Here is a 27,924-nt window from a genome sequence, read left to right as displayed (position 1 = left end):
CAACAAATCCAGAAAAACGCATGTCAAAAATGTTATAAATTGATTTACATTTTAATGAGGGAAATAAGTATTTGACCCCTCTGCAAAACATGACTTAGTACTTGGTGGCAAAACCCTTGTTGGCAATCACAGAGGTCAGATGTTTCTTGTAGTTGGCCACCAGGTTTGCACACATCTCAGGAGGGATTTTGTCCCACTCCTCTTTGCAGATCTTCTCCAACTCATTAAGGTTTCGAGGCTGATGTTTGGCAACTCGAACCTTCAGCTCCCTCCACAGAGTTTCTATGGGATTAAGCTCTGGAGACTGGCTAGGCCACTCCAGGACCTTAATGTGCTTCTTCTTGAGCCACTTCTTTGTTGCTTTGGCCGTGTGTTTTGGGTCATTGTCATGCTGGAATACCCATCCACGACCCATTTTCAATGCCCTGGCTGGGGGAAGGAGGTTCTCACCCAAGATTTCACGGTACATGGCCCCGTCCATCGTCCCTTTGATGTGGTGAAGTTGTCCTGTCCCCTTAGCAGAAAAACACCCCCAAAGCATAATGTCTCCACCTCCATGTTTGACGGTGGGGATGGTGTTCTTGGGGTCATAGGCAGTATTCCTCCTCCTCCAAACACGGCGAGTTGAGTTGATGCCAAAGAGCTCCATTTTGGTCTCATCTGACCACAACACTTTCACCCAGTTGTCCTCTGAATCATTCAGATGTTCATTGGCAAACTTCAGATGGGCATGTATATGTGCTTTCTTGAGCAGGGGGACCATGCGGGCGCTGCAGGATTTCAGTCCTTCATGGCGTTGTGTGTTACCACAACGCCATGAAGTTGTTTTCTTGGTGACTATGGTCCCAGCTGCCTTGAGAACATTGACAAGATCCTCCCGTGTAGTTCTGGGCTGATTCCTCACCGTTCTCATGATCATTGCAACTCCACGAGGTGAGAACTTGCATGGAGCCCCAGGCTGAGGGAGAGTGACAGTTCTTTTGTGTTTCTTCCATTTGCGAATAATCGCACCAACTGTTGTCACCTTCTCACCAAGCTGCTTGGCGATGGTCTTGTAGCCCATTCCAGCCTTGTGTAGGTCTACAATCTTGTCCCTGACATCCTTGGAGAGCTCTTTGGTCTTGGCCACGGTGGAGAGTTTGGAATCTGATTGATTGATTGCTTCTGTGGATGGGTGTCTTTTATACAGGTAACAAACTGAGATTAGGAGCACTCCCTTTAAGAGTGTGCTCCTAATCTCAGCTCAATCTCAATCTCACCTCTGATTGAGAGGGGGTCAAATACTTATTTCCCTCATTAAAATGCAAATTAATTCATAACATTTTTGACATGTTTTTTTTCTGGATTTGTTGTTGTTGTTATTCTGTCTCTCACTGTTCAAATAAACCTACCATTAAAATTATAGACTGATAATTTCTTTGTCAGTGGGCAAACGTACAAAATCAGCAGGGGATCAAATACTTTTTACCCTCACTGTATACTACCCACCACTGCGATGTGTATGCTCTCTTTGGCTGGCCCTCGCTTCCTATTCACCGCCAAACCCACTGGCTCCAGGTCATCTATAAGTCTTTGCTAGGTAAAGCCCCGCCTTATCTCAGCTCACTGGTCACCATAGCAGCACCCACCCGTAGCACGCGCTCCAACAGGTATATTTCACTGGTCACCCCCAAAGCCAATTCCTCTTTCGGCCGCCTTTCCTTCCAATTCTCTTCTGCCAATGACTGGAACGAACTGCTGTCACGTCCTGACCAGTAAAGGGTTTATTTGTTATTGTAGTTTGGTCAGGACGTGGCAGGGGGTGTTTGTTTAGAGTGTTTTGGGGTTTGTTGGGCTATGTTCTTATGTAAGAGGGGTGTTTGTTTTATGTGTTTTGGGGTTTGTGGTTAATGTTCTATGTTAGTATATTTCTATGTTCGTTCTAGTCTTTCTATTTCTATGTTTAGTTAATGGGGTTGACCTTCAATTGGAAGCAGCTGCTCCTCGTTGCTTCTAATTGAAGGTCCTATTTAAGAGGGGTGGTTTTCTTTGGGATTTTGTGGGTAGTTGTTTAGTGTTTGTGCACCTGACAGGACTGTTTTTCTTTTGTATACGTATTTATTTGTTCCTCCTTCAAAATAAAAAGAAGATGAGTATACATATTCCCGCTGCGTTTTGGTCTGATCCTTACGACAACCGTGACAACTGCAAAAATCACTGAAGCTGGAGACTCATATCTCCCTCACTAGCTTTAAGCACCAGCTGTCAGAGCAGCTCACAGATCACTGCACCTGTACATAGCTCATCTGTAAATAGCCCATCCAACTACATCATCCCCATACTGTTATTTATTTTGCTCCTTTGCACCCCAGTATCTCTACTTGCACTCTCATCTTCTGCACATCTATCACTCCAGTGTTTAATTGCTATATTGTAATTATATCGCCACTTTGGCCTATTTATTGCCTACCTCCCTTATCCTACCTCATTTGCACACATTGTACATTTTTCTATTGTATTATTGACTGTATGTTTGTTTATTCCATGTGTAACTCTGTGTTGTTGTAAATGTGAAATAAAAAATATATAGAAAATGAAAAATGTACAGCCTTGGGAGTAACCTGGGCCTTTCTCCACAATAGTGTGTGTGTTGCACAAGTTTATGTTTGGTTTCCCCCGTTCTCTAGGCACTTTAAGTGTCAGCATCAACCGTGCCATATCTGAAGTAGGGCATTCCTATTCTGAGCTACACATGGAAGCAAAGTTTGCCATCAAGGGTCAGCTTTTCAAAGAATGAAATCAAGACCCCCTTTGGAATATGTCATTAACATTGAGCTGCTGCTTTTTCTTCATTCGCCTGGAGGACAACACAGAGTGCAAGACATTTTCAAATCCTCATCCCTTCACGAGGACTGCAATCTGATAACTGCTAGTCTACTGCTAAAGTGTTTTGACTGCACACTGCAGACGCTACAAAGTAGGTATAGCATGCCAATAGGGTTTGTATTCCTTTAACATTACTCAAGTTGCCTTCAGCCACCTTACTTTATGCTTATGTTAACAGCCATGTTATCACTCAGCTTTATAGGGACAGCAGGCATGCTTTCATTAATTGCACTTTACACTAAGTTGCCTTTAGCCACATGATTGTGTTTACTTTGGTCACCAGCTACAATGTCATTATTAAGCTGTAACTGCAGATCCAAAAAACAATGGTACACAAAACAATGACTTTGTGGAAATTAATGGTTAAATTACTGTTTATAATTGTATACTAGCATAGTTACTGTAGAGAAATCACATCAAGACACGCCATGAATCAACCTAAGCATGTGGTATGCAGTCTTATGAACTAATTTGGAGGAATATGATGTAATGCGATTGGTACAGCTGTCTTACTCTATCATAACCAAAAACTAAGGACATTCTTCTCCATTAGTTATGTTTTTGTTGTCATAGGAGACTTAGTAGAGAAATTATGTACAGCTTAAAATCAAATCTTTGTTCTCAATTACTCTTTTGGCTAAATTACCCTCCCGTCGGTTTGATATAGGATTACTATTGTATGATGTGCTGATTTTTGGTAAATCCCAGCACTAACACTTATCAAGAGCTTGGTGGTAAGTTAAATGTACGGAAGAATATTAGGGCCAAGTGAAGAGATAAATGAGCAGTGGTGTGATTTTATTTGTTGCACAGATAGTACTTTTAAAAACTCAAAATGCTTGAAATAGTTGAAATTGAGAACAAAGTTGAAATATATTTTTTTAAATTAAGCCAATATTACATTTTGTGAATAAAGTTCATTTTTTCTCTTCACCTGGCCCTAATACTCCTCTGTAAAATTGTGTTAGTGCTAGTGTCACGTTCGTCGTAGTGAATGGACCAAGGCGCAGCGGGTCAAGTGCTCATCTTAACTTTATTTGTGAACACTTAAAAAACAAAACAAGAAACGAAACGAACAAACTAACAGTCTTGCAGGCTAAATACAGCAGTGCATAGAACAACCTCCCACAATCCCCAAAACAAACATACTCCTAATTATAGGACCTTCAATCAGAGGCAACGATACACAGCTGCCTCCAATTGAAGGCCCCAATCCCAATTACTTAAACAAAGATCTAAACACCCTAGAATAGACATAGAAATATACAAACATAGAACAATGACCAAAACCCCGGAATACATAAATCAAACACCCCTCTACATAAACACACACTCAAAACCATATAAAACAAATACCCCCTGCCACGTCCTGACCAAACTATAATAACAAATAACCCCTTTACTGGTCAGGACGTGACAGCAGTTTGTTCCAGTCATTGGCTGCTTTTTAACAGCTAGGTAAAAAAAAAAGTTAAATAAAATCTTATTTGTCACATGCGCCGAATACATTTGGTGTAGACCGTAAAATTCTTACATTTAAAAAAGAAAAGTTACTTTTACAAAGAAAAGTAACAAGTAATTAAAGAGCAGCAGTAAAATAACATAGCGAGACTATATACAGGGGGCTACCAGTACAGAGTCAATTTGTGGGGGCACCGCTTAGTTGAGGTAATATGCACATGTAGGTAGAGTTATTAAAGTGACTATGCATAGATGATAACAACAGAGAGTAGCAGCGGTGTAAAAGAGAGGGGGGGGGGGGGCAATTCTTCCAACCTGTAGAGTCTTATGGCTTGGGGGTAGAAACTGTTTAGAAGCCTCTTAGACTTAGACTTGGCGCTCCGGTACCGCTTGCCATGCGGTAGTAGAGAGAACAGTTTATGACTAGGGTGGCTGGAGTCTGACAATTTTTAGGGCCTTCCTCTGACACCGCCTGGTATAGAGGTTCTGGATGGCAGGAAGCTTGGCCCCAGTGATGTACTGGGCCGTACGCACTACCCTCTGTAGGGTAGTTGCCATACCAGTTGCCATACCAGGCAGTGATGCAACCAGTCAGGATGCCCTCAATGGTGCAGCTGTAGAAACCTCTGAGGACCATGCCAAATCTTTTCAGTCTCCTGAGGGGGAATAGGTTTGGTCGTGCCCTCTTCACGACTGTCTTGGTGTGCTTGGACCATGTTAGTTTGTTGGTGATGTGGACACCAAGGAATTTGAAACTCTCAGCCTGCTACACTACAGCCCCATCAATAAGAATGGAGGTGTGCTCGGCCCTCTTTTTCCTGTAGTCCACAATCATCTCCTTTGTCTTGATCACATTGAGGGAGAGGTTGTTGGCCTGGAACCACACGGCCAGGTCTCTGACCTCCTCCCAAAAGGCTGTCTCGTCATTGTTGGTGATCAGGCCTACCACTGTTGTGTTATCTGCAAACTTAATAATGGTGTTGGAGTCGTGCCTGACCGTGCAGTCATGAGTGAACAGGGAGTACAGGAGGGGACTGAGCACGCACCCCTGAGGGGCCCCCTGTGATGAGGATCAGCGTGGCGGATGTGTTGTTACCTACCCTTACCACCTGGGGGCGGCCCGTCAGGATGTCCAGGATCCAGTTGCAGAGGGAGGTGTTTATTCCCAGGGTCCTTAGCTTATTGATGAGCTTTGAGGGCACTATAGTGTTGAACGCTGAGCTGTAGTCAATGAACAGAATTATCACATAGGTGTTCCTTTTGTCCAGGTGGGAAAGGGCAGTGTGGAGTGGGATTGAGATTGCATCATCTGTGGATCTGTTACAGTGGTATGCAGAATAGGAGTGGGTCTAGGGTTTCTGGGATAATGGTGTTGATGTGAGCCATGACCAGCCTTTCAAAGCACTTCATGGCTACAGACGTGAGTGCTACGGGCGGTAGTCATTTCGCTTTCTTGGGCACAGGGACTATGGTGGTCTGCTTGAAACATGTTGGTATCCACACTATGTCCACAACACTGACTTTGCAAAAGGTTTTATCCGCAATCTTTAAACTCAAAAATGTTTTTAATTACCTCTTTGGCAATAGCACATGCAGTACACATGTCTCACAGTCTTGACTTTCATATATAAATATAAAAAAAATGTTTTAGCAGTTTTACTTTGACATGCACGTGCTGTTAGTGGTTTTGGTTGCATACTAAATTGTGTTTTAAAAGTGAAGTTCAGTTTTAGTGAATTTCATTGTCATGACTTTTGTTTCCTTGCAAATAGATCAACCATGGCTGTGGCCAGCATGTCCATGCCTGGAAGGATGGGCACGCCTAGAGGTCTTGATGACTACAGTCCTTACAGCGCCTTGTCAGATGAGGAGCTGATGCAGCTGGCCATTGAACGCAGCCTCACTGAGGACCACAACTCTATTAACGCCATTCAATCATCCCCACCTGTGTATTGGCAACCCAATTACCAGCCAAACCAATTTACCACCAACCAATTTATGACCGGTGTCAGGCACCCCTCTGCAACAAGGCACATGTATGACTTTCCCAGAGCCAACCCAAACCCAGCCAACCCACCTCCAAACCCCTCACGTGCAAACCCACCTTTAGTAGACCATATTATGTGAGTCTGTCAACCCTTTGTCTTATTTTGACAATATGTATGCCAGATAAGGTGAGTATAAATACAGCAGGTTTATTATAATTCCAAAATGCCAAACATACAGTAGAAATCAGATGGTGGATGACAGCTCTCTCTAACAGGGACAGCAGTAACACAGGGGTTCCACAAGGGTGTCTCCTGATGCGGCTAATGTTTACATGACATGATATACACTGAGTGTACAAAACTTTAGAAACATCTGCTCTTTCCATGACATAGCCTGACCAGGGGAATCCAGGGGAAAGCTATGATCCCTTTTTGATGTTTTTCATACTTAACAGTTTCCTGTGTGTACCTTTTAACCCCCTAGAGTCGATTGACACACCGGCTCGTTAATCTAAGTTACATAACAAAAACATCCCAGCAGTTTAAGGTAGAGATATCAGTTTTTTTGCATTGGATGCGTCTCAATCCACCGCATCCGCCAGTGTTGCACTTCCGCATCTGCGGCGAAAAGTGGGAGAGTTAGAGCGGTGTTTGTCACACCATGAGACATTCATGAAAATGAGTCTTCTCACAAAAACGTCTGAACGGTTTGACCTACAAACTATGGAAAGGGGAGACTCTCACGAACACGATGGTGTTCTCCGTTTTGCTCTAAAATTCAGACAATTGAGACATGGATTGTGTATGTTGTGCCATTCAGAGGGTGAATGGGAAAGACAAAAGATTTAAGTGCCTTTGAACAGGGTATGGTAGTAGTTGCCAAGCGCACCGGTTTGAGTGTAGAGTCCATGTTCCGACCAATTGAGGCTGTTCTGATAAAAGAGGGTGCAACTCAATATTAGGAAGGTGTTCCTAATATTTTGTACACTCAGTGTACACTGACTATACCAAACATTAGGAACACTTTTCTAATATTGAGTTGCATCCCCTCTTTTGCCCGCAGAACAGCCTCAATTCGTCATGGACTCTACACGGTGTCGAAAGCTTTCCACAGGGACGCTAGCCCATGTTGACTCCAATGCTTCGCACAAAAGTTGGCTGGATATCCTATGGGTGGTGGACCATTTAAGATACACACAGGAAACTGTTGAGTATGAAAAACCCAGCAGCGTTGCAGTTCTTGACACAATCCGGTGCACCTAGCACCTACTACCATACCCCATTCAAAGGCACTTACATTTTTTATCTTGCCCAAATTGTATGACCATTTTACCCTTAATCTTTGTCTATGCCTTAGAGATGTGAGACCCCTGGTGCCTGTGATTGAGAATGGTGATTTAAAGGCCTTAAAAGAAATTGTGAAATGCAATCCAAAGAGTCTCTTTGTACCAAATGAGGATGGATGGATTTCTCTACACGAAGCTGCATATTATGGTCAAGAAGAATGCCTCAAGATTATATTAAGAGGTGAGGGTGAAACAAAGAAAAGTGTAATTGAGAATGGTTTCTATTTTATACACACAGTTCTCCTGAATCTCAGGAAGACCCTTTATCAGTACATACTGATTGTTTTTAACTTGCTTGGGACTGTTATCTTTCCCACAGCCCATCCTGGGATAGTGAACACATGTGGTACATTTAATCAGACCCCACTTCTTTTGGCTGCCATCTTTCACCATGTGAATTGTGTGGAGTGCCTTCTAGACAGAGGTGCAAATCCCAACATTGCCAATAATGACGGAGAAACACCACTCTTGAAAGGTAAATAACTGATTTCAAAGCTGTTCTGTCAAGAGGTTCAATAGTGAACAGTGTGATATGAAACGCAGCCAGGTTGTCTGTATGACTCAACTCTGTGTTAGCTCTGGGGCGAACACAAGTCTCGAGGTCTCAAGCTAGGTTAATGGTCATACCGGCGAAGTCCACCACTGTTATACAATCAGCTTATGTTTTACAAACAGCAAAATCCAACCAAAGTTATCTGTGTTGTTTCTCACATTCCATTTTCAGCTTGTGGGAAGCCCAATGCAGAGATTGTAGACCACCTCCTAAAGTATGGAGCCTCAGTGCACAAGGCTTGCGTTCAGGGTATGACACCTCTCCATGAAGCAGCCGGGCATGATAACGTGGAAATTTGCCAGATGTTGTTGGATGCCGGTGCCAAGCTTAATGCAGCCAATATCTACGGAATAGACCCTTTCTTTACGGCAGCACAGAACGGGAGAGTGGAGGTGTTGTCTTTCCTGATTAGCAAAGGTAAGGTTTTTGAATTTTGACAACCAACTTCAAGATTATTTGAATTGATTATATTAAATAAGCAATATCACTTTATCCATCCTCAAACCATGTCAATATGCAACAGGTCATGACAAGCCCTTATTACATTTTAGTCATTTAGCAGACACTCTTATCCAGAGTGACTTACAGTAGTGAATGCATACATTTTATACATTTTTTTTTTTCTGTGCTGGCCCCCCGTGGGAATCGAACCCACAACCCTGGTGTTGCAAACACCATGCTCTACCAACTGAGCTACAGGGAAGGCTATTGAATACACTTTTGGGAATGCATGATCCTTTATGACTTTGAACAGCACAGTGTCTGTGGTGAACACATACAATTGTGATCCATTAAATAGTCCCAATGGCATGACAATGAAATCCTACAACCCAAACTGAACCTGAAAATGACTTCTATGTCCAAATCCTATTGGGTTTCCTAGTATCGGATGCCTATATCTTGAAGAAAGTATTCCATTCCTTACAACGCCATGAATAGATTCAAAAATAACAATTAAGCATACAGACGATCTTTTGCTGGTGGTGTTACAGTGTTGCCACTTTTCCAGTATTTCAACATTGTATTCATTTTGACTATTCTCCTGTGTATTGTAGGGGTTGATATAAACTGCCAGGCATGTGATGGGGCAACACCCTTGTACGAGGCAAGTAAGAATGGTCACAAGGAAGTTGTGGAACTGCTTCTGTCTCAGAAAGCAGATGCAAACCGAACAACCATGTCTGGCCTCCTGCCTCTTCATGTTGCTGTCCAGAATGGACATTTTGAGTGAGTGCAGTGAATTGATTGATTTGTTAATGCAAAGCATTGGTTTCTCTTTGAAAAAAATAAATCATTAAGTGTGAGAAGTGATCTCTTTGCTTCCCTTTTGTAGCATTGTATCCATGCTGATCCCTGCCACAAGTAAGGCCAAAGTTCAATGCAGTGGCATCAGTCCCCTCCACCTGGCTGCTGAGCACAACAGGGACTGGATTCTAGAAGTGCTTATCAAGGGAGGATATGACGTCAATCTCCAGCTGGCAGAAGACCGATCCAAAATGTATGAGGACCGTCGCAGCACAGCGCTCTACTTCGCTGTCGCCAACAACAACCTAGAGGCCGCCGAAATGCTTCTGGAGGCCGGCGCTAACCCCAACCTTGACATGTTCAACTCTCTTCTTATCGCTGTGAGGCGGGGTTGCATGGAAATGATCACAGTGCTGGTGGAGCATGGAGCTAACATGAATGCGTCCATCCTCACACACCCCTGCTCCTTCCCGGCAGTGGTCATGCTCGGTATGAAGTATTCGCAAATCCTAAAGTATCTGATGGACAATGGCTGCGATGCCCTTTCCTGTTTCGACTGCACATATGGCAGCAAGCCACACCCACCCCTGCAAACTTTAAGTAGGGGCAGAGACTTCGCCGAAACTTTGCCCTACGCTAACGATGAGGACGAAGCTCCAATCAACATGTGCATCCAGGTAGGTTGGGTTAATATGCAATACAGACAGTTTGCTGGTCTATTAGTTTCCAATTCCATCTCAGCTCAATACCCTTATTATTGGCTGTTCTTCGGTTCCAATTTGAACCCTTTATTTTCAGTTCTGTGAGACGATCAACGATCCGACAATAAGCTGCTGGGCTGGACCCATCATAGACACGCTCCTGGATTATGTTGGCCATGTGAAACTCTGCTCCCGGCTGATCGAGCACCTGGATAGCAACCATGACTGGGCAGGGATCAAGGTGAAAGCAAGTAAGTGAGCTTATGCCAGTGATCTCTACTAATAACAGAGCTTGGAGTATTTCATTTACCATGATATAATCATTAGGGTCTGTGTTCACTTAGGGTCAATTACCTTGAGAAATTAGCATGTATCGCAAAGTTTCATGTAAATTATGCATGGGTGTCAATGGGATATGTCTGCATTATGTCAGGTTGCACATGAGTATCTATTTTCCAAGGTTATGCCCCTATTTTTCTACTGTTGCATACTTGTGACCTTGACTGTTCTCATGTGTGTTAACCAGATAAATATGTTGCTCTCCAATCGCACAGTCCCTTTAATAAGCAACTTCTTTGCACTTTCTTTCAGTGCCACCATATTCACTGATGCAGCTGTGTAGGCTGAAGATCCGTCAGCAGGTTGGAATCCCCAGACTGAGGCACATCGACACCCTGCCCCTCCCACCAATACTAATCAAGTTCCTTAACTATAAAAGGGAGATTGACTGAATGTCTAAAATGTATTTTTCATTTGTTGATTCCATGAATCGTCTCCAATAAAATAAAAAAATGTATATTGTATAAACCAGCTGAGATGAAGAGGGAATGTATCTTTGCCCAGTTGCAAAGTTGCAAGAGTAACATTTTAATGAACCTATTGTAAATTGTATGTATACATTTAATATTTTAGAGGTACACTCTTAGCACCTTTTAGTCTATCTCAAACCTTAAAGGGTTCCCCAGCTGTCCCCATAGCAGAACCCTTTAAAGAACCCTTTTTGGTTGCAGGAAGAACCCTTTTGGTTCCATGTAGAACCTTTTCTACAGAGGGTTTTACCTGTAACCCAAAAGTGTTCTACCTGGAACCAAAAGAGATTATCCTATGGGGACATCCGAAGAACCATTTTGGAACCCTTTTTTCTAAGAGTGTAGAAAGAATCCTTGGGTTTGGTTAGCAACAGCCACACTGACTCTTATGGCCTACTGAATTAATGTTTACCCTGTGCAGTGAGATCTTTTTTTACACTAAAAGAAAGTGAAATTGCTTCGTAGATGTGACCGCATCGGAGAATGAAGCACAGCTTGGAACGCTTCTTGGGCAATCAGATGGAATTATCAATACAGAACCATCTGTTTTATAATTGTGATATAGTTATTTGTATTCTGTAGGTTGGTTGGTTGCCACAGGCGAGTGGAGCTATTTCAGTGTCTTATTTAAACTTAACAAATAGACCGAAGTAAAATTATTGATGGATACTGCAGATTTGACAGATTTATTATGACTCATGCAATGCTAAATGCTATCACCAGTGCTTGCTTAAAGCACAGCCATACAATGTCTAAAAACAAAAACAAACACTGTATAAACAAAGTCTTAACATTGTTTAAAAAGTAAATTATTTTATTTGATCTACTACAGTAGTTGAGGTCAGAGTCGACGTGCATCAGGCTGTATATATCTGGTGTTCAAACCATGTAATATGAAATTAAGTTATAGTTTTGATGTTGATTGTGAACTTGTAGAAAATGTACAGTCTGTTTGTATTTGGAAAAAATAAACAAGGTTGAGTATCTGAAAATGAGTTTCTTTTGTGTGTCTGTGTGTGCTTATGACATAATGTGAAAGAGGTGTGGGGACAAGAATGAGGGGAAGCCTTCAAGCCAAGCTGACCTTTGACCAACTCACGAAAACAACTTACAGAACCTCATCTTGTACATCATATTGATATTTTCTTTGAAGTAAACTTTCAAACATGGATGTCAACCATTATCCCTTATTATATTTCAGATGAAGTCTTAGAAATGCACAGCTCTACTAAACACTATTCGAAATTGTAAGGATCAACGCTGGAGACAAGAAGCAAGTTCAGGGAGTGAACATTTACTGGAAAACGGACATCAAACCAAAACAAGAACAGCGTCTGGACAAGGGGAACAAAACAACATAACGACAATAATGCTGACACAGGTAAACAACTGAAGAACAGACAGCTATAGAGGGGCAATCAACAAAGTAATGGAGTCCAGGTGAGTTCAATATTACTCAGCTGCGCGTAATGATGGTGACAGGTGTGCGTAATGTAGGGCAGCCTGGCACCCTCGAGCGCCAGAGAGGGGGAGCGGGAGCAGGCGTAACAGAAATACCATCTTGAAGTATTTCAGGAATGTCTCGTGTCAACTTGGGAGACACAAACAAGTTTGCTAACACTTCCTAAGTTACCTGTTATGTAATGCATTATAAATATATTATTGATATGTATGCATGTATAAAGGTGAGTTTGTTTTAAGGAACTATTAGTGCAATATAGGACTTGCTATGAACCTGTTCTGCAATAACTTGATATGTCGAGTCAGTCCTTGCAGTCAGTTCCATCTTGAATAATGGTTTTATTCTCCAGCCTCCAAGCAGCAAACCAAGTGGCAGGGTGGCCAATAATATATCAAATAAGAACTGTGGCTTTTAGCTTCAGTTATGTTGTCACGGGCGGATAGAACAGTTTAAGGGTGAGTCAAGCGCAGGAGACTGAGGTCCGTTGGAGCAAACGTGATTTAATAAATCCAAGAGCAAAATCCATATAAGGCTGGGAGCACAACAGTCAAACGACTAAAGGAAGCTCCGCTCAAAAAGGCAGACGGGGCGCAGCCCGGCAACCCTAATGCCTAGACAATAAGTAGTAAACCAACGACATAAAACCAACACCACCTCTACCACACGTAACAAAGAACAATCCCGCACGAATCCTAACTAAACACAGACAGACTAAATACCCCCCCACTAATGACAAACACGAAACAGGTGCAATCAAAAAACAGACATAACTAACAGACACTGAAACACAGATCGGTGGCAGCTAGTAGGCCGGCGACGACAACCGCCGAGCACCGCCCGACCGAGGAAAGGCGCCACCTTCTGTGGACGTTGTGACATATGTTGCATGTAGCATCATTTCCTGTTTTTCATATCATCATTCTAATAAATGTGTTCATTGTTACAGGTGGAGTTTCAGATTTTAAGAACCGGGTTACACCTTGCCTGAATTGATTCTGGGAAATGCTTCTCTATGCAAGCTTCAAACATCCTACCCAATTAACAATAGTTGGTCCCACAGTCACCACCTCTTTGCATATTAAGGCCACCCAGCAATGGGTTTCACCACATTGGTTCCTTTACTGCTAGTATGCAAGGTTCATCTGGCACCTGTGTGTTCTTGGTTAGCACACAGTTTGAAAACGCCTTGATCACACTGACAGCGTCTTTACATTTTGGTACCCCAGAAGTACATTAATTTCCAATGGAACGCTGCGTTTGCCTTGCAGCATTGCATTGCAGAGGCAGTTGAAGTGCGTTCTGTGTGGTGCATACATTGGATTTATCGAACGTATGCATCAAACTGTATGCATAGAATGCTTGACAGAAATGGTAGCAGAAGGTGAATGTTGAACTTCGGTTGCACACATATCCAGATGATAATGCGTACCATTTTGCGCAATGACACTGTCGGTGTGATTGAGGCGGAACATTTTTACTATGGTTGTTGAAACAGTGCCTGATCTCAAAATCTCATTATCTGTGGTTGTTGACCCCAGTTGACAATCGAGGACAGGTTTTACTATGGATGCTTCCAGCAGATGGAATGAGCCGGCGCTTCGTACACTATTCAGAAGAGGTCTGCGCGAGGAGGTCCAGACGGAACTGGCCTGTCGAGACGACAACTTCTCCTTGGACTCACTCATTGCGATGGCCATCTGTCTAGATAAACTACTTCGGGAGCATTGCTTCCCTCCCTCCCTCAATGAACACTCTGGATCAGAGCCTGAACCCATGGAGATAGGGGTCACACGCCTCCCTGCGGCAGAGCAACGTAGATGGAGACAGCTGGGGCCCTGTCTGTATTGTGGTCAAGGAGGGCACCAGCTTCAGTGGTGTCCGACACTTCCTGATCCCCGATCCACAAGAGCAGAGAGACGGTCACGTGATCTTCCACCTCCTGAGGCAGGAGTGAGTATTCCATCTTCATCACATTCTGCTAAACTCTTTTTGGTGTCCATCACACTAGTTGATTGTCCCTCATGTACAGTGTCTACAGCATTAGTGGATTCCTGTGCCATTGACCAGACCCTTGCCTCCTCTCTTAACATCATCTCATACCCACTCTCCTCTCCTTTCCTGGTTCAAGCCCTCAATAATCGGCCACTAAGATCCGGAACCATCATACACATCACCCAACCACTCACCCTCACCGTGGAGTCCATTCATCAGGAGAACATCCCCTTCTTCATCACCATTGCACCAGTTCACAAGATTCTTGGCCTCAACACCATAACCCCACCATCTCAAGGCCGTGGATGAAAATCAGACTGTTCACCCGAATGCCGGAGGACCTGCTTCCCGATCCTATGTGGTTCCATGTTGGTTCAGAGTCCTGTGGTTGCCCTTCAGCCCAACATCCCGGAGGTATACCAGGACCTGCGGGAGGTATTCACCAAGACCCGCGCCACCTGTCTTCCTCTTCATCGCCCCTGGGACTGTGCCATCGACCTGTAGCTTTCCATCTAAGTTGTCAATGCCAGGAGGCTTGTCATTATTGATCGATAACAATAATTTATCCATCTCTCCCACACTAACTTTACAAAATCTAAACTCGCAATGCTTTTCTTTAATTATTTGTTTTTTATGCATGAATACAATGGCTCACTGTTCGTTGTTGGCATTTCCTGCCTAAGTTTGCCCACTTTGCCAATAAAGTAGTCATTAAAATAACTGGCAACATCAAATGGTTTTGTGATGAATAAGCCATCTGTATCAATGTTTGAGCTAACGATTAGCATGAGGTTGTAAGTAACAAGAACATTTCCCAGGACATAGACACATCTGATATTGGCAGAAAGCTTAAATTATTGTTAATCTAACTGCACTGTCCAATTTACAGTAGCTATTACAGTGAAAGAATACCATGCTATTGTTTGAGGAGAGTGCCCAGTTTTGAACATGAAAAGTTATTACTAAACAAATTAGGCACATTTGGGCAGTCTTGACACAAAATTTGGAACAGAAATGCAATGGTTCATTGGACCAGTCTAAAACGTTGCACATTCACTGCTGCCATTTAGTGGCCAAAATCTAAATTGCACATGGGCTGGAATAATACATGATGTCCTTTCTCTTGCATTTCATAGATGATGGCACAAAAAAAATACAAAAAACGGTTGTTTTTTTCTTTGTATTATCTTTTACCTGATCTAATGTGTTATATTCTCCTACATTCCTTTCACAGTTCCACAAAGTGTTTCCTTTCAAATGGTACCAAGATAATGCATATTCTCGCTTCAGGGCCTGAGCTACAGGCAGTTAGATTTGCATATGTAATTTTAGGCGAAAATTGGAACAAGGGGGCCGACCCAACATTATTTTCTATAATTCTTTAAATTGTTGATCTTCAAATCAAATCACATTTTATTTGTCACATGCTCCAACTCAATACAAATAATGAGGCTACATACAGGGGGTCAATGTGCGGGGGTACAGGTTAGTCTAATTATTTTGTACATGTAGGTCGGGGTAATAAACAGCGAGTAGCTGCAGTGTAAAAATAAAGGGGGGGGGGGCGTGTCAATGTAAATAGTCTGGGTGGCCATTTGATTAATTGTTCAGCAGGCTTATGACTTGGGGGTAGAAGCTGTTAAGGAGCCTTTTGGTCCTAGACTTGGAGCTCCAGTACCACTTGCCGTGCGATAGCAGAGAGAACAGTCTATGACTTGGGTGACTGGAGTCTTTGACAATTTTTTGTGCCTTCCTCTGATACCGCCTAGTATATAGGTCCTGGATGGTAGGAAGCTTGGCCCCAGTGATGTACTGGGCCGTACACACTATCCTCTGTAGTGCCTTACGGTCAGATGCCAAGCAGTTGCCATACCAGGCAGTGACGCAACCGGTCAGGATGCTCTCGAAGGTGCAGCTGTAGAACTTTTTGAGGATCCGGGGACCCATGCCAAATCTTTTCAGTCTCCTGAGGGGGAAAAGGTGCTGTCGTGCCATATTCACAACTGTCTTGGTGTTTTTGGACCATGATAGTTTGTTGGTGATGTGGACACCAAGGAACTTGAAACTCTCGACCCGCTCCACTTCAGCCCCGTCAAAGTTAATGGGGGCCTGTTCGACCCGCCTTTTCCTGTAGTCCTCGATCAGCTCCTTTGTCTTGCTCACATTGAGGGAGAGATTATTGTACTGGCACCACACTGTCAGGTCTATGACCTCCTCCCTATAGGCTGACTCATCGTTGTCGGTAATCAGGCCTACCACTGTTGTGTCGTCAGCAAACTTAATGATGGTGTTGGAGTCGTGTTTGGCCACGCAGTCGTGGGTGAACAGGGAGTACAGGAGGGGACTAAGCATTCACCCTTGAGGGGCCCCAGTGTTGAGGATCAGCATGGCAGATGTGTTGTTGTCTACCCTATCTTAGCTTCATAATACCGTTTCTTCTTTTTGTTGAGTTTAGTAACATAATTTCTCAATTTGCAGTAAGTCAGCCAGTCAGATGTGCAGCCAGACTTATTAGCCACTCCTTTTGCCCCATCTCTTTCAACCATACAGTTTTTCAATTCCTCATCAATCCATGGAGCCTTAACAGTTCTAACAGTCTGTATCTTGCTCAGCTGGCATTTCATGTTAATCATACATATCACATTATGGCAGGCGTGGTTGGGTAGACATACATGCAGATGTCTAATTTTATCCCAACACATAACGATGCTTAAATCCTGCTGGCAGCGTACTTGCATTGATAAACATTTCATATAATACTTTCCATAACAGCATAATTGCACTTTTGTTCTATTCTTCACATGCATCTCCTTTACCTCTAATGATCATTGTTTTCTCTTACCTTTAGAATTAACCGTTTCTCTGCTATGTCCATTCTTCCTGGTGAGTAAGTTATCTATTTTGGAGGGCTTCAATTCCATCTGCCCTGCAAAAGGCTAGTTGTCATCAGCATCTGGCTCCACGGGGACGAGGCCATGCCCCAAACTATTTAATAAAATTCCATATTGCATTCTGTCTTCGTTGTTCATTCAGTTAAGCCTGTACTTGTTTGAACTGCGTCAGTGTGGTCGTCAGGTGCTCGATCCTAAAAGACAAGAGGAAGAAGTGAGTATCCGAAAGCATTCAGGAGGGAAGAGGCTTTTCAGGAGAGAAGGACATTGAAGGGGTTTGCTTACATATACCTGTACAGTGCCAGTCTGTGAGGAATAGGGAGAAAGAGAGGAGCAAAAGTGAAGATTCGGGGGGATGGACTGAAGATGTAGAACAAGCTCCTGAGGAAGAACCGCTCTGGCAAGGCGGTCAAAGCGGGCCAGAGCGGGTAAGCATAGCAACCCTTTCAGACTGCTGTAAACAGTAACCCAGGCCAGTCCAGTGCAGACGCAGCCTTCAGGTCAAATATTTGTCACGGAATGCCTTGATGCTCCAAAAAGTGGAGCGCATTAGCAACACTTTTGCAGTCCTTTGTGATATCTTTCAAAAAAGCTGTGTTAGAAGATTTTCTCTCTGACAAGGCGGTCAAAGCGGGCCACAGTGGGTAAGCATAGCAACCCTTTCAGGCTGCTGTAAACCGTAACCCAGGCAAACACAGTGCAGATGCAGCCCTCAGATGAAATAATCGCTCGCCCGCCGCCTTGCCCTCCGGGGGATGATTGAATACCGCCCGGAAGCGGCGAGCGAACTCTGGGTAGTTGTCCTTAGCTGAGTCTGGGCCCTCCCAGACGGCGTTGGCCCATTCCAGAGCTCTACCCGTGAGGCACGAGACGAGGACGCTCACCCTCTCTTCATCGGAGGGAGAGGGCCGGACGGTCGCCAGGTACAGGTCCAACTGGAGCAAAAACCCCTTGCACCCAGCGGCCGTCCCATCGAACTCCCTGGGAGCCATGATCCGGATCCCGCCTGTACTGGGTTCGGTGGGTGTTGGTAGGGGCGCAGGGTGATAACTTGGTCCTGGTGGGGGTGGAGGAGCAACTCGCTCCCAGCTCTTCAAACGGGCCAGCACCTGGTCCATGGCCGTGCCCAGTCGGTGGAGGAGGCTGGCATGTTTGGAGACTTGTTCCTCCATCGATGGTGTTTCGGTCCCTGCTGACTACATATTGTGGTGCGGGATTCTGTCACGGGCGGATAGAACAGTTTAAGGGTGAGTCAAGCGCAGGAGACTGAGGTCCGTTGGAACAAACGTGATTTAATAAATCCAAGGGCAAAATCCATATAAGGCTGGGAGCACAACAGTCAAACGACTAAAGGAAGCTCCGCTCAAAAAGGCAGACGGGGCGCAGCCCGGCAACCCTAATGCCTAGACAATAAGTAGTAAACCAACGACATAAAACCAACACCACCTCTACCACACGTAACAAAGAACAATCCCGCACGAATCCTAACTAAACACAGACAGACTAAATACCCCCCCACTAATGACAAACACGAAACAGGTGCAATCAAAAAACAGACATAACTAACAGACACTGAAACACAGATCGGTGGCAGCTAGTAGGCCGGCGACGACAACCGCCGAGCACCGCCCGACCGAGGAAAGGCGCCACCTTCTGTGGACGTTGTGACATATGTTGCATGTAGCATCATTTCCTGTTTTTCATATCATCATTCTAATAAATGTGTTCATTGTTACAGGTGGAGTTTCAGTTTTTAAGAACCGGGTTACACCTTGCCTGAATTGATTCTGGGAAATGCTTCTCTATGCAAGCTTCAAACATCCTACCCAATTAACAATAGTTGGTCCCACAGTCACCACCTCTTTGCATATTAAGGCCACCCAGCAATGGGTTTCACCACATTGGTTCCTTTACTGCTAGTATGCAAGGTTCATCTGGCACCTGTGTTTTCTTGGTTAGCACACAGTTTGAAAACGCCTTGATCACACTGACAGCGTCTTTACATTTTGGTACCCCAGAAGTACATTAATTTCCAATGGAACGCTGCGTTTGCCTTGCAGCATTGCATTGCAGAGGCAGTTGAAGTGCGTTCTGTGTGGTGCATACATTGGATTTATCGAACGTATGCATCAAACTGTATGCATAGAATGCTTGACAGAAATGGTAGCAGAAGGTGAATGTTGAACTTCGGTTGCACACATATCCAGATGATAATGCGTACCATTTTGCGCAATGACACTGTCGGTGTGATTGAGGCGGAACATTTTTACTATGGTTGTTGAAACAGTGCCTGATCTCAAAATCTCATTATCTGTGGTTGTTGACCCCAGTTGACCCTCGAGGACAGGTTTTACTATGGATGCTTCCAATCCATGTACTTTTGGGGGATTTTCAGGCTCATAGTCTGCTCTTCATTGGTTTACATCATGGCTAATTGGTAAGTAGGTAGCCAGTGGTGTAAAGTACTTAAATAGTACTTTAAAGTATTTTTACTTAAGTAGTTTTACAGCATGCGTGCTTGAGTTCTACGTACAAGCATACATATTATTTCATCTAAACACATCAGCAAATGTTTGTATCTGGCACTCAGCGCACCATGCTTGATTGAGGAATGTCACATTATCAACTTACACTCATGCTTATAGAAGTGGCGGTCGTTCATCAATACACCTTCTCATATTGTAACAATGTGAGGCACTCAGCATATCAGCATTGGGCCGGGACTTTTAGCAGGTGCCCATATCTTCCCGCATTTCGGCATGCACTACTGGGTTTTGGTATTTTATTAGGATCCCCATTAGCTGTTGAAAAGCACCAGCTACTCTTCCTGGGGTCCACATGAAACATGAAACATGACATAATACAGAACTTTAATAGACATGAACAGCTCAAGGACAGAACTTCTTCATTTTTTTAAAAAGCACACTTAGCTTACATATCAATACATACACACAAACTATCTAGGTCAAATAGGGGTGAGGCGTAGTGCCGTGAGGTGTTGTTTCATCTGTTTTTTTAAACCAGGTTTGCTGTTTATTTGAGCAATATGAGATGGAACTGAGTTCCATGCAATAATGACTATTTAATACTGTACGCTTTCTTGAATTTGTTCTGGATTTGGGGCCTGTGAAAAGACCCCTGCTGGCATGTCTGGTGGGGTAAGCGTGTGTGTCAGAGCTGTGTTTAAGTCGACTGGCTCAAATTGGTCATATGTAGAAACATTTGAAATTGTGTTATTTTTTACGTTGGATAAAAATAGAGATTCAGAGCTACAAAATGGCATATCATACACTACAGTTAAGGAACAATGGGAAAGAAATTTTGCTTTGAAAGTTGATAAACTTGTAAACTCACTTTTGAGAAAATGGCCTTTGAATCTTTTGGTACTACTACTGGGAGAGAGGAGAGGAGCTAGATTCATATGAGGGGTTCATGGCTCTGTTCAAATGCAACTTTGATCATCCTCCGGAGGGCTGAGAGGGGGGTGAGCGCCTACTCCAATTAAGGCAGTGGGACCAGACAGTTGCCGAGTAGTGCTCACCTTCCAGACAGTAGCAGCATCCAGCAGATGGAATGAGCCGGCGCTTCGTACACTATTCAGAAGAGGTCTGCGCGAGGAGGTCCAGACGGAACTGGCCTGTCGAGACGACAACTTCTCCTTGGACTCACTCATTGCGATGGCCATCCGTCTAGATAAACTACTTCGGGAGCATTGCTTCCCTCCCTCCCTCAATGAACACTCTGGATCAGAGCCTGAACCCATGGAGATAGGGGTCACACGCCTCCCTGCGGCAGAGCAACGTAGATGGAGACAGCTGGGGCCCTGTCTGTATTGTGGTCAAGGAGGGCACCAGCTTCAGTGGTGTCCGACACTTCCTGATCCCCGATCCACAAGAGCAGAGAGACGGTCACGTGATCTTCCACCTCCTGAGGCAGGAGTGAGTATTCCATCTTCATCACATTCTGCTAAACTCTTTTTGGTGTCCATCACACTAGTTGATTGTCCCTCATGTACAGTGTCTACAGCATTAGTGGATTCCTGTGCCATTGACCAGACCCTTGCCTCCTCTCTTAACATCATCTCATACCCACTCTCCTCTCCTTTCCTGGTTCAAGCCCTCAATAATCGGCCACTAAGATCCGGAACCATCATACACATCACCCAACCACTCACCCTCACCGTGGAGTCCATTCATCAGGAGAACATCCCCTTCTTCATCACCATTGCACCAGTTCACAAGATTCTTGGCCTCAACACCATAACCCCACCATCTCAAGGCCGTGGATGAAAATCAGACTGTTCACCCGAATGCCGGAGGACCTGCTTCCCGATCCTATGTGGTTCCATGTTGGTTCAGAGTCCTGTGGTTGCCCTTCAGCCCAACATCCCGGAGGTATACCAGGACCTGCGGGAGGTATTCACCAAGACCCGCGCCACCTGTCTTCCTCTTCATCGCCCCTGGGACTGTGCCATCGACCTGTAGCTTTCCATCTAAGTTGTCAATGCCAGGAGGCTTGTCATTATTGATCGATAACAATAATTTATCCATCTCTCCCACACTAACTTTACAAAATCTAAACTCGCAATGCTTTTCTTTAATTATTTGTTTTTTATGCATGAATACAATGGCTCACTGTTCGTTGTTGGCATTTCCTGCCTAAGTTTGCCCACTTTGCCAATAAAGTAATCATTAAAATAACTGGCAACATCAAATGGTTTTGTGATGAATAAGCCATCTGTATCAATGTTTGAGCTAACGATTAGCATGAGGTTGTAAGTAACAAGAACATTTCCCAGGACATAGACACATCTGATATTGGCAGAAAGCTTAAATTATTGTTAATCTAACTGCACTGTCCAATTTACAGTAGCTATTACAGTGAAAGAATACCATGCTATTGTTTGAGGAGAGTGCCCAGTTTTGAACATGAAAAGTTATTACTAAACAAATTAGACACATTTGGGCAGTCTTGACACAAAATTTGGAACAGAAATGCAATGGTTCATTGGACCAGTCTAAAACGTTGCACATTCACTGCTGCCATTTAGTGGCCAAAATCTAAATTGCACATGGGCTGGAATAATACATGATGTCCTTTCTCTTGCATTTCATAGATGATGGCACAAAAAAAATACAAAAAACGGTTGTTTTTTTCTTTGTATTATCTTTTACCTGATCTAATGTGTTATATTCTCCTACATTCCTTTCACAGTTCCACAAAGTGTTTCCTTTCAAATGGTACCAAGATAATGCATATTCTCGCTTCAGGGCCTGAGCTACAGGCAGTTAGATTTGCATATGTAATTTTAGGCGAAAATTGGAACAAGGGGGCCGACCCAACATTATTTTCTATAATTCTTTAAATTGTTGATCTTCAAATCAAATCACATTTTATTTGTCACATGCTCCAACTCAATACAAATAATGAGGCTACATACAGGGGGTCAATGTGCGGGGGTACAGGTTAGTCTAATTATTTTGTACATGTAGGTCGGGGTAATAAACAGCGAGTAGCTGCAGTGTAAAAATAAAGGGGGGGGGGCGTGTCAATGTAAATAGTCTGGGTGGCCATTTGATTAATTGTTCAGCAGGCTTATGACTTGGGGGTAGAAGCTGTTAAGGAGCCTTTTGGTCCTAGACTTGGAGCTCCAGTACCACTTGCCGTGCGATAGCAGAGAGAACAGTCTATGACTTGGGTGACTGGAGTCTTTGACAATTTTTTGTGCCTTCCTCTGATACCGCCTAGTATATAGGTCCTGGATGGTAGGAAGCTTGGCCCCAGTGATGTACTGGGCCGTACACACTATCCTCTGTAGTGCCTTACGGTCAGATGCCAAGCAGTTGCCATACCAGGCAGTGACGCAACCGGTCAGGATGCTCTCGAAGGTGCAGCTGTAGAACTTTTTGAGGATCCGGGGACCCATGCCAAATCTTTTCAGTCTCCTGAGGGGGAAAAGGTGCTGTCGTGCCATATTCACAACTGTCTTGGTGTTTTTGGACCATGATAGTTTGTTGGTGATGTGGACACCAAGGAACTTGAAACTCTCGACCCGCTCCACTTCAGCCCCGTCAAAGTTAATGGGGGCCTGTTCGACCCGCCTTTTCCTGTAGTCCTCGATCAGCTCCTTTGTCTTGCTCACATTGAGGGAGAGATTATTGTACTGGCACCACACTGTCAGGTCTATGACCTCCTCCCTATAGGCTGACTCATCGTTGTCGGTAATCAGGCCTACCACTGTTGTGTCGTCAGCAAACTTAATGATGGTGTTGGAGTCGTGTTTGGCCACGCAGTCGTGGGTGAACAGGGAGTACAGGAGGGGACTAAGCATTCACCCTTGAGGGGCCCCAGTGTTGAGGATCAGCATGGCAGATGTGTTGTTGTCTACCCTATCTTAGCTTCATAATACAGTTTCTTCTTTTTGTTGAGTTTAGTAACATAATTTCTCAATTTGCAGTAAGTCAGCCAGTCAGATGTGCAGCCAGACTTATTAGCCACTCCTTTTGCCCCATCTCTTTCAACCATACAGTTTTTCAATTCCTCATCAATCCAAGGAGCCTTAACAGTTCTAACAGTCTGTATCTTGCTCAGCTGGCATTTCATGTTAATCATACATATCACATTATGGCAGGCGTGGTTGGGTAGACATACATGCAGATGTCTCATTTTATCCCAACACATAACGATGCTTAAATCCTGCTCGCAGCGTACTTGCATTGATAAACATTTCATATAATACTTTCCATAACAGCATAATTGCACTTTTGTTCTATTCTTCACATGCATCTCCTTTACCTCTAATGATCATTGTTTTCTCTTACCTTTAGAATTAACCGTTTCTCTGCTATGTCCATTCTTCCTGGTGAGTAAGTTATCTATTTTGGAGGGCTTCAATTCCATCTGCCCTGCAAAAGGCTAGTTGTCATCAGCATCTGGCTCCTCGGGGACGAGGCCATGCCCCAAACTATTTAATAAAATTCCATATTGCATTCTGTCTTCGTTGTTCATTCAGTTAAGCCTGTACTTGTTTGAACTGCGTCAGTGTGGTCGTCAGGTGCTCGATCCTAAAAGACAAGAGGAAGAAGTGAGTATCCGAAAGCATTCAGGAGGGAAGAGGCTTTTCAGGAGAGAAGGACATTGAAGGGGTTTGCTTACATATACCTGTACAGTGCCAGTCTGTGAGGAAAAGGGAGAAAGAGAGGAGCAAAAGTGAAGATTCGGGGGGATGGACTGAAGATGTAGAACAAGCTCCTGAGGAAGAACCGCTCTGGCAAGGCGGTCAAAGCGGGCCAGAGCGGGTAAGCATAGCAACCCTTTCAGACTGCTGTAAACAGTAACCCAGGCCAGTCCAGTGCAGACGCAGCCTTCAGGTCAAATATTTGTCACGGAATGCCTTGATGCTCCAAAAAGTGGAGCGCATTAGCAACACTTTTGCAGTCCTTTGTGATATCTTTCAAAAAAGCTGTGTTAGAAGATTTTCTCTCTGACAAGGCGGTCAAAGCGGGCCACAGTGGGTAAGCATAGCAACCCTTTCAGACTGCTGTAAACCGTAACCCAGGCAAACACAGTGCAGATGCAGCCTTCAGGTGAAGTATTTGTCATGGGATGAAGGGTACCGTAACAATTTTCCATGGGTTGGATTTATTTTAATCCTGCCCTCATGCCCACAATTGGCAGCACTCAAGTAATCATCAATTCGGAGTGCAGCTGCACGCAAACCAATCGTAATTCCCATGGTCAATTTAGTTCCACATGCAATATCCCTATGGGGCAAGTTTGAGACCATCAGTAAATTACATGAGACAATATTTTATTTCAATAGCTCCAATTGGTGAAATTATTTGGCTAACTCTTCCCACCACACATAAGATACCAGCAAGGTCGTTGAAGATTGATGGTAAAATTGGACGTCTATAAAATGTCCTGAGGACGTCAGGAAATGCCTTTAAATCCAGCCACTTGAGGCAACAATGACTCTGGATCAGAAGGTTGTGTGTTTGATCCCAGTTGATCCCAGTCGTGGACACTGCCCCCCCACCACCAAAACCGCCAAGCAAGTTGTTGTAATCCCGTGACTCTGGATCAAAAGGTTGTGTGTTCGATCCCAGTCGCGAACACAGGTTTTTAAATGTAGGTTTTTACCCTATCCCAAACCTTAACCCTTGCTTTAACCATTTGGAATGATTCCTGTGACTCTGGATCAGAAGGTTGAACCTTGTACCTAACCTTAACCATTTGTAACCGACAGGCTCGATCATACATTACAGTTGAGGAACAATGGGAAAGTAATTCAGCTTTGAAAGTTGATACATTTGTAACCCCACTTTTGAGAAAAATGGCCCTTGAATGTTTTGGTACACTTACTGGAGACCTTTTTTTTGTCTACACCCATTCAGCATTGTTTACACCCTCTTAAGCCTTAAACCCACCCATCTCTTTAAGGATTCACATATGAGGCCATGTGGTAAACAGAGTGAGTATGGTAGTGTATTAAACAACTAAAGATGTCAAGCCTAAAGGCTGGTTTATCCTACGTCTATCGACATGTCTGTAGACAGTTGTCGCAGTGACATCATGAACATTCTATTGCCATTCGGCATCAAACTTGTCATTGTCTTTATGAAAAAGTATAAAAACAAAAATGACTGTCTGCATGACATCAGCAGCTTGGTGGTCCAAAATAGCATAAGTGGTGTATTTTAACACCAATAAACCAATCCGTTTAAAAATGAATGTATTATATGTCCATCTAGGCAACTTAAAGCAACGTTCTAAAGAATGTTTTGGTTAGTTTCTAGCTTGTTAAGCTAACTAACGTTAAGTTAGCTGGCTAGCCAGTTCAAATAATGACCATATCATATAGCTGACAACATCTTAACTGTAACTCATTTGTATTCATTGTTCCAAAAAACCAAACTCACAAGATCCTTATTTACAAGTTAATGGAAAGCTAATTACAGAAAATAGCTTGCGGTTGGGAGTGTGACGAAATAAAAACAAGGCATTCTACCTGAGAATTTTAGAACTTGGACATTGTCTCGTCGGCCTAACATTATATCCTAATTTGACTTTGGTGCAGGTCATGTTCTTCTTCACATTAACGACTCTGGTAAACACACACTATATCAAATACAATCTATGTTTATTCATCACATGCACAGGATACAGAAGGTGTAAACTGTATAGTGAAATGGTTACTTGCAAGCTAGCTAGCTAAACGATGAACCATAATTCCAACTCATAACGTTACATGACTATGTAGCTAAAGCTAACCAACTAGGTTCAATGTTAGCTAGCTAGCTAACTGGCCTGATGTTAGCTAGCTGGCCTGAAGCCAGACTGGTAAAGTTGGTTAGCAGTGAGGTGTGAGTGAAGCTGGACTTTAGATAGAAATGGGAGGTTGGAAATATGCCTGTAGTTAGAGAGAAGTCTTGGTCAAGGGATGGTTTCTTGAGCAAGGGGGTGACGGCAGTGACATTGAACAGTGATGGCACCTGCACAGTGTGTAGGGACTTGTTGAACAGGTTGGATGCAAACTGAATGAGAGCTAGGGGTTGGAACCGGTTCAGGGAACAGAACCGAAACACAGAAAAATTATGACATTTTCAAAGGAACGGAAACTTGAACTAGGAACGATATGGATCTCTTGTGTTCCGAAGCACAAGAGGCGTCCCAATTCAGCCGATGCGCACCTCAACATTCCAACAGCCTATTAAATACATGTCATATATGATATTGCAAAATTAATAATTTGGCTGTGTTTACGAAAGACTTAGGTAACATTTAAAGTAAAAATGAAAAACCTCTAAAACACCACAATTCAAGTGTTAATAAATAAGCTACATTTAATATACAGCATCACAAAGAAATCCATGTTTCTTCATTTTAGTCAGGTCTTAAGGAACATTATGAATCTAAGAATATTATTTTTAAAAGAACAGAATAGCATATTTGAGTTGAATTGCGTTACTGTACTTAAGTGTTGCGAGTGCCCACATGTGAGCCAAAAAGTTAGGCCTATATTTTGAAACCGATCTGCAAATTTTTTAAGCATTGTTTGGCAAAGGTAGGTGATTTGGTAACTTTAAAAGATTAGTCTATTTCTGATGTATAGAGATCAAAATTATTTACCTGCATATGATGATTTGAAAAAGTCACCTTTTGGTGCTCTATTTCCAGCCGTGGCTTGGATACCTTTTCTATCAACCACGTCCAAACCAAACTCAAGGCTAATTCTATAAAGGATATATATCTACTTTTCATTTAGAACAATAAAAAAACTATTATAATGAGTTAGACCTGAGTTACAGAAATAGGCTGCAATAATCAATTAACACTACCTGTCACGTCCTGACCAGTAAAGGGGTTATTTGTTATTGTAGTTTGGTCAGGACGTGGCAGGGGGGTGTTTGTTTTATGTGGTTTGGGGTTTGTTAAGATATGTGTTTATGTAGAGGGGTGTTTGTTTAGAGTATTCCGGGGTTTTTGGTTATGTTCTATGTTTTGTATTTCTATGCTCTGTCTATGTTGTGTATTTCTTTGTGTTGGCCTGGTATGGCTCTCAATCAGGAACAGCTGTACATCGTTGTTGCTGATTGGGAGTCATACTTA

General features: G+C 43.4%; 1 protein-coding gene across 1 annotated transcript; it reads left to right on the top strand.

Moving 5' to 3' along the window:
• The first annotated feature begins 2,757 nt into the window (after positions 1 to 2,757).
• On the top strand, positions 2,758 to 11,960 carry LOC115174647 (ankyrin repeat and SOCS box protein 2). The gene is made up of 9 exons (XM_029733381.1): positions 2,758 to 2,956; positions 6,099 to 6,449; positions 7,672 to 7,841; positions 7,980 to 8,135; positions 8,385 to 8,630; positions 9,269 to 9,440; positions 9,547 to 10,135; positions 10,257 to 10,410; positions 10,751 to 11,960. Exons 2-9 carry the CDS (start codon positions 6,106 to 6,108, stop codon positions 10,888 to 10,890), a joined length of 1,971 nt encoding a protein of 656 aa, XP_029589241.1. The 5' UTR covers positions 2,758 to 2,956; positions 6,099 to 6,105; the 3' UTR covers positions 10,891 to 11,960.
• The last annotated feature ends 15,964 nt before the right edge of the window (positions 11,961 to 27,924 follow it).

The sequence above is a fragment of the Salmo trutta genome, chromosome 35, assembly GCF_901001165.1.
Source record: "Salmo trutta chromosome 35, fSalTru1.1, whole genome shotgun sequence".
Taxonomy (NCBI): Eukaryota; Metazoa; Chordata; class Actinopteri; order Salmoniformes; family Salmonidae; genus Salmo; species Salmo trutta.
This window is presented reverse-complemented; position numbering and strand designations above follow the sequence as displayed.

Excerpts from the sequence above, each read along its gene's own strand:
- LOC115174647 (XM_029733381.1), top strand. The coding sequence starts at position 6,106 with ATGGCTGTGGCCAGCATGTCCATGCCTGGAAGGATGGGCACGCCTAGA. Across the intron at positions 7,842-7,979 it reads CCTCAAGATTATATTAAGAG|CCCATCCTGGGATAGTGAAC; the intron begins GTGAGGGTGAAA and ends TCTTTCCCACAG. Across the intron at positions 9,441-9,546 it reads GTCCAGAATGGACATTTTGA|CATTGTATCCATGCTGATCC; the intron begins GTGAGTGCAGTG and ends TCCCTTTTGTAG.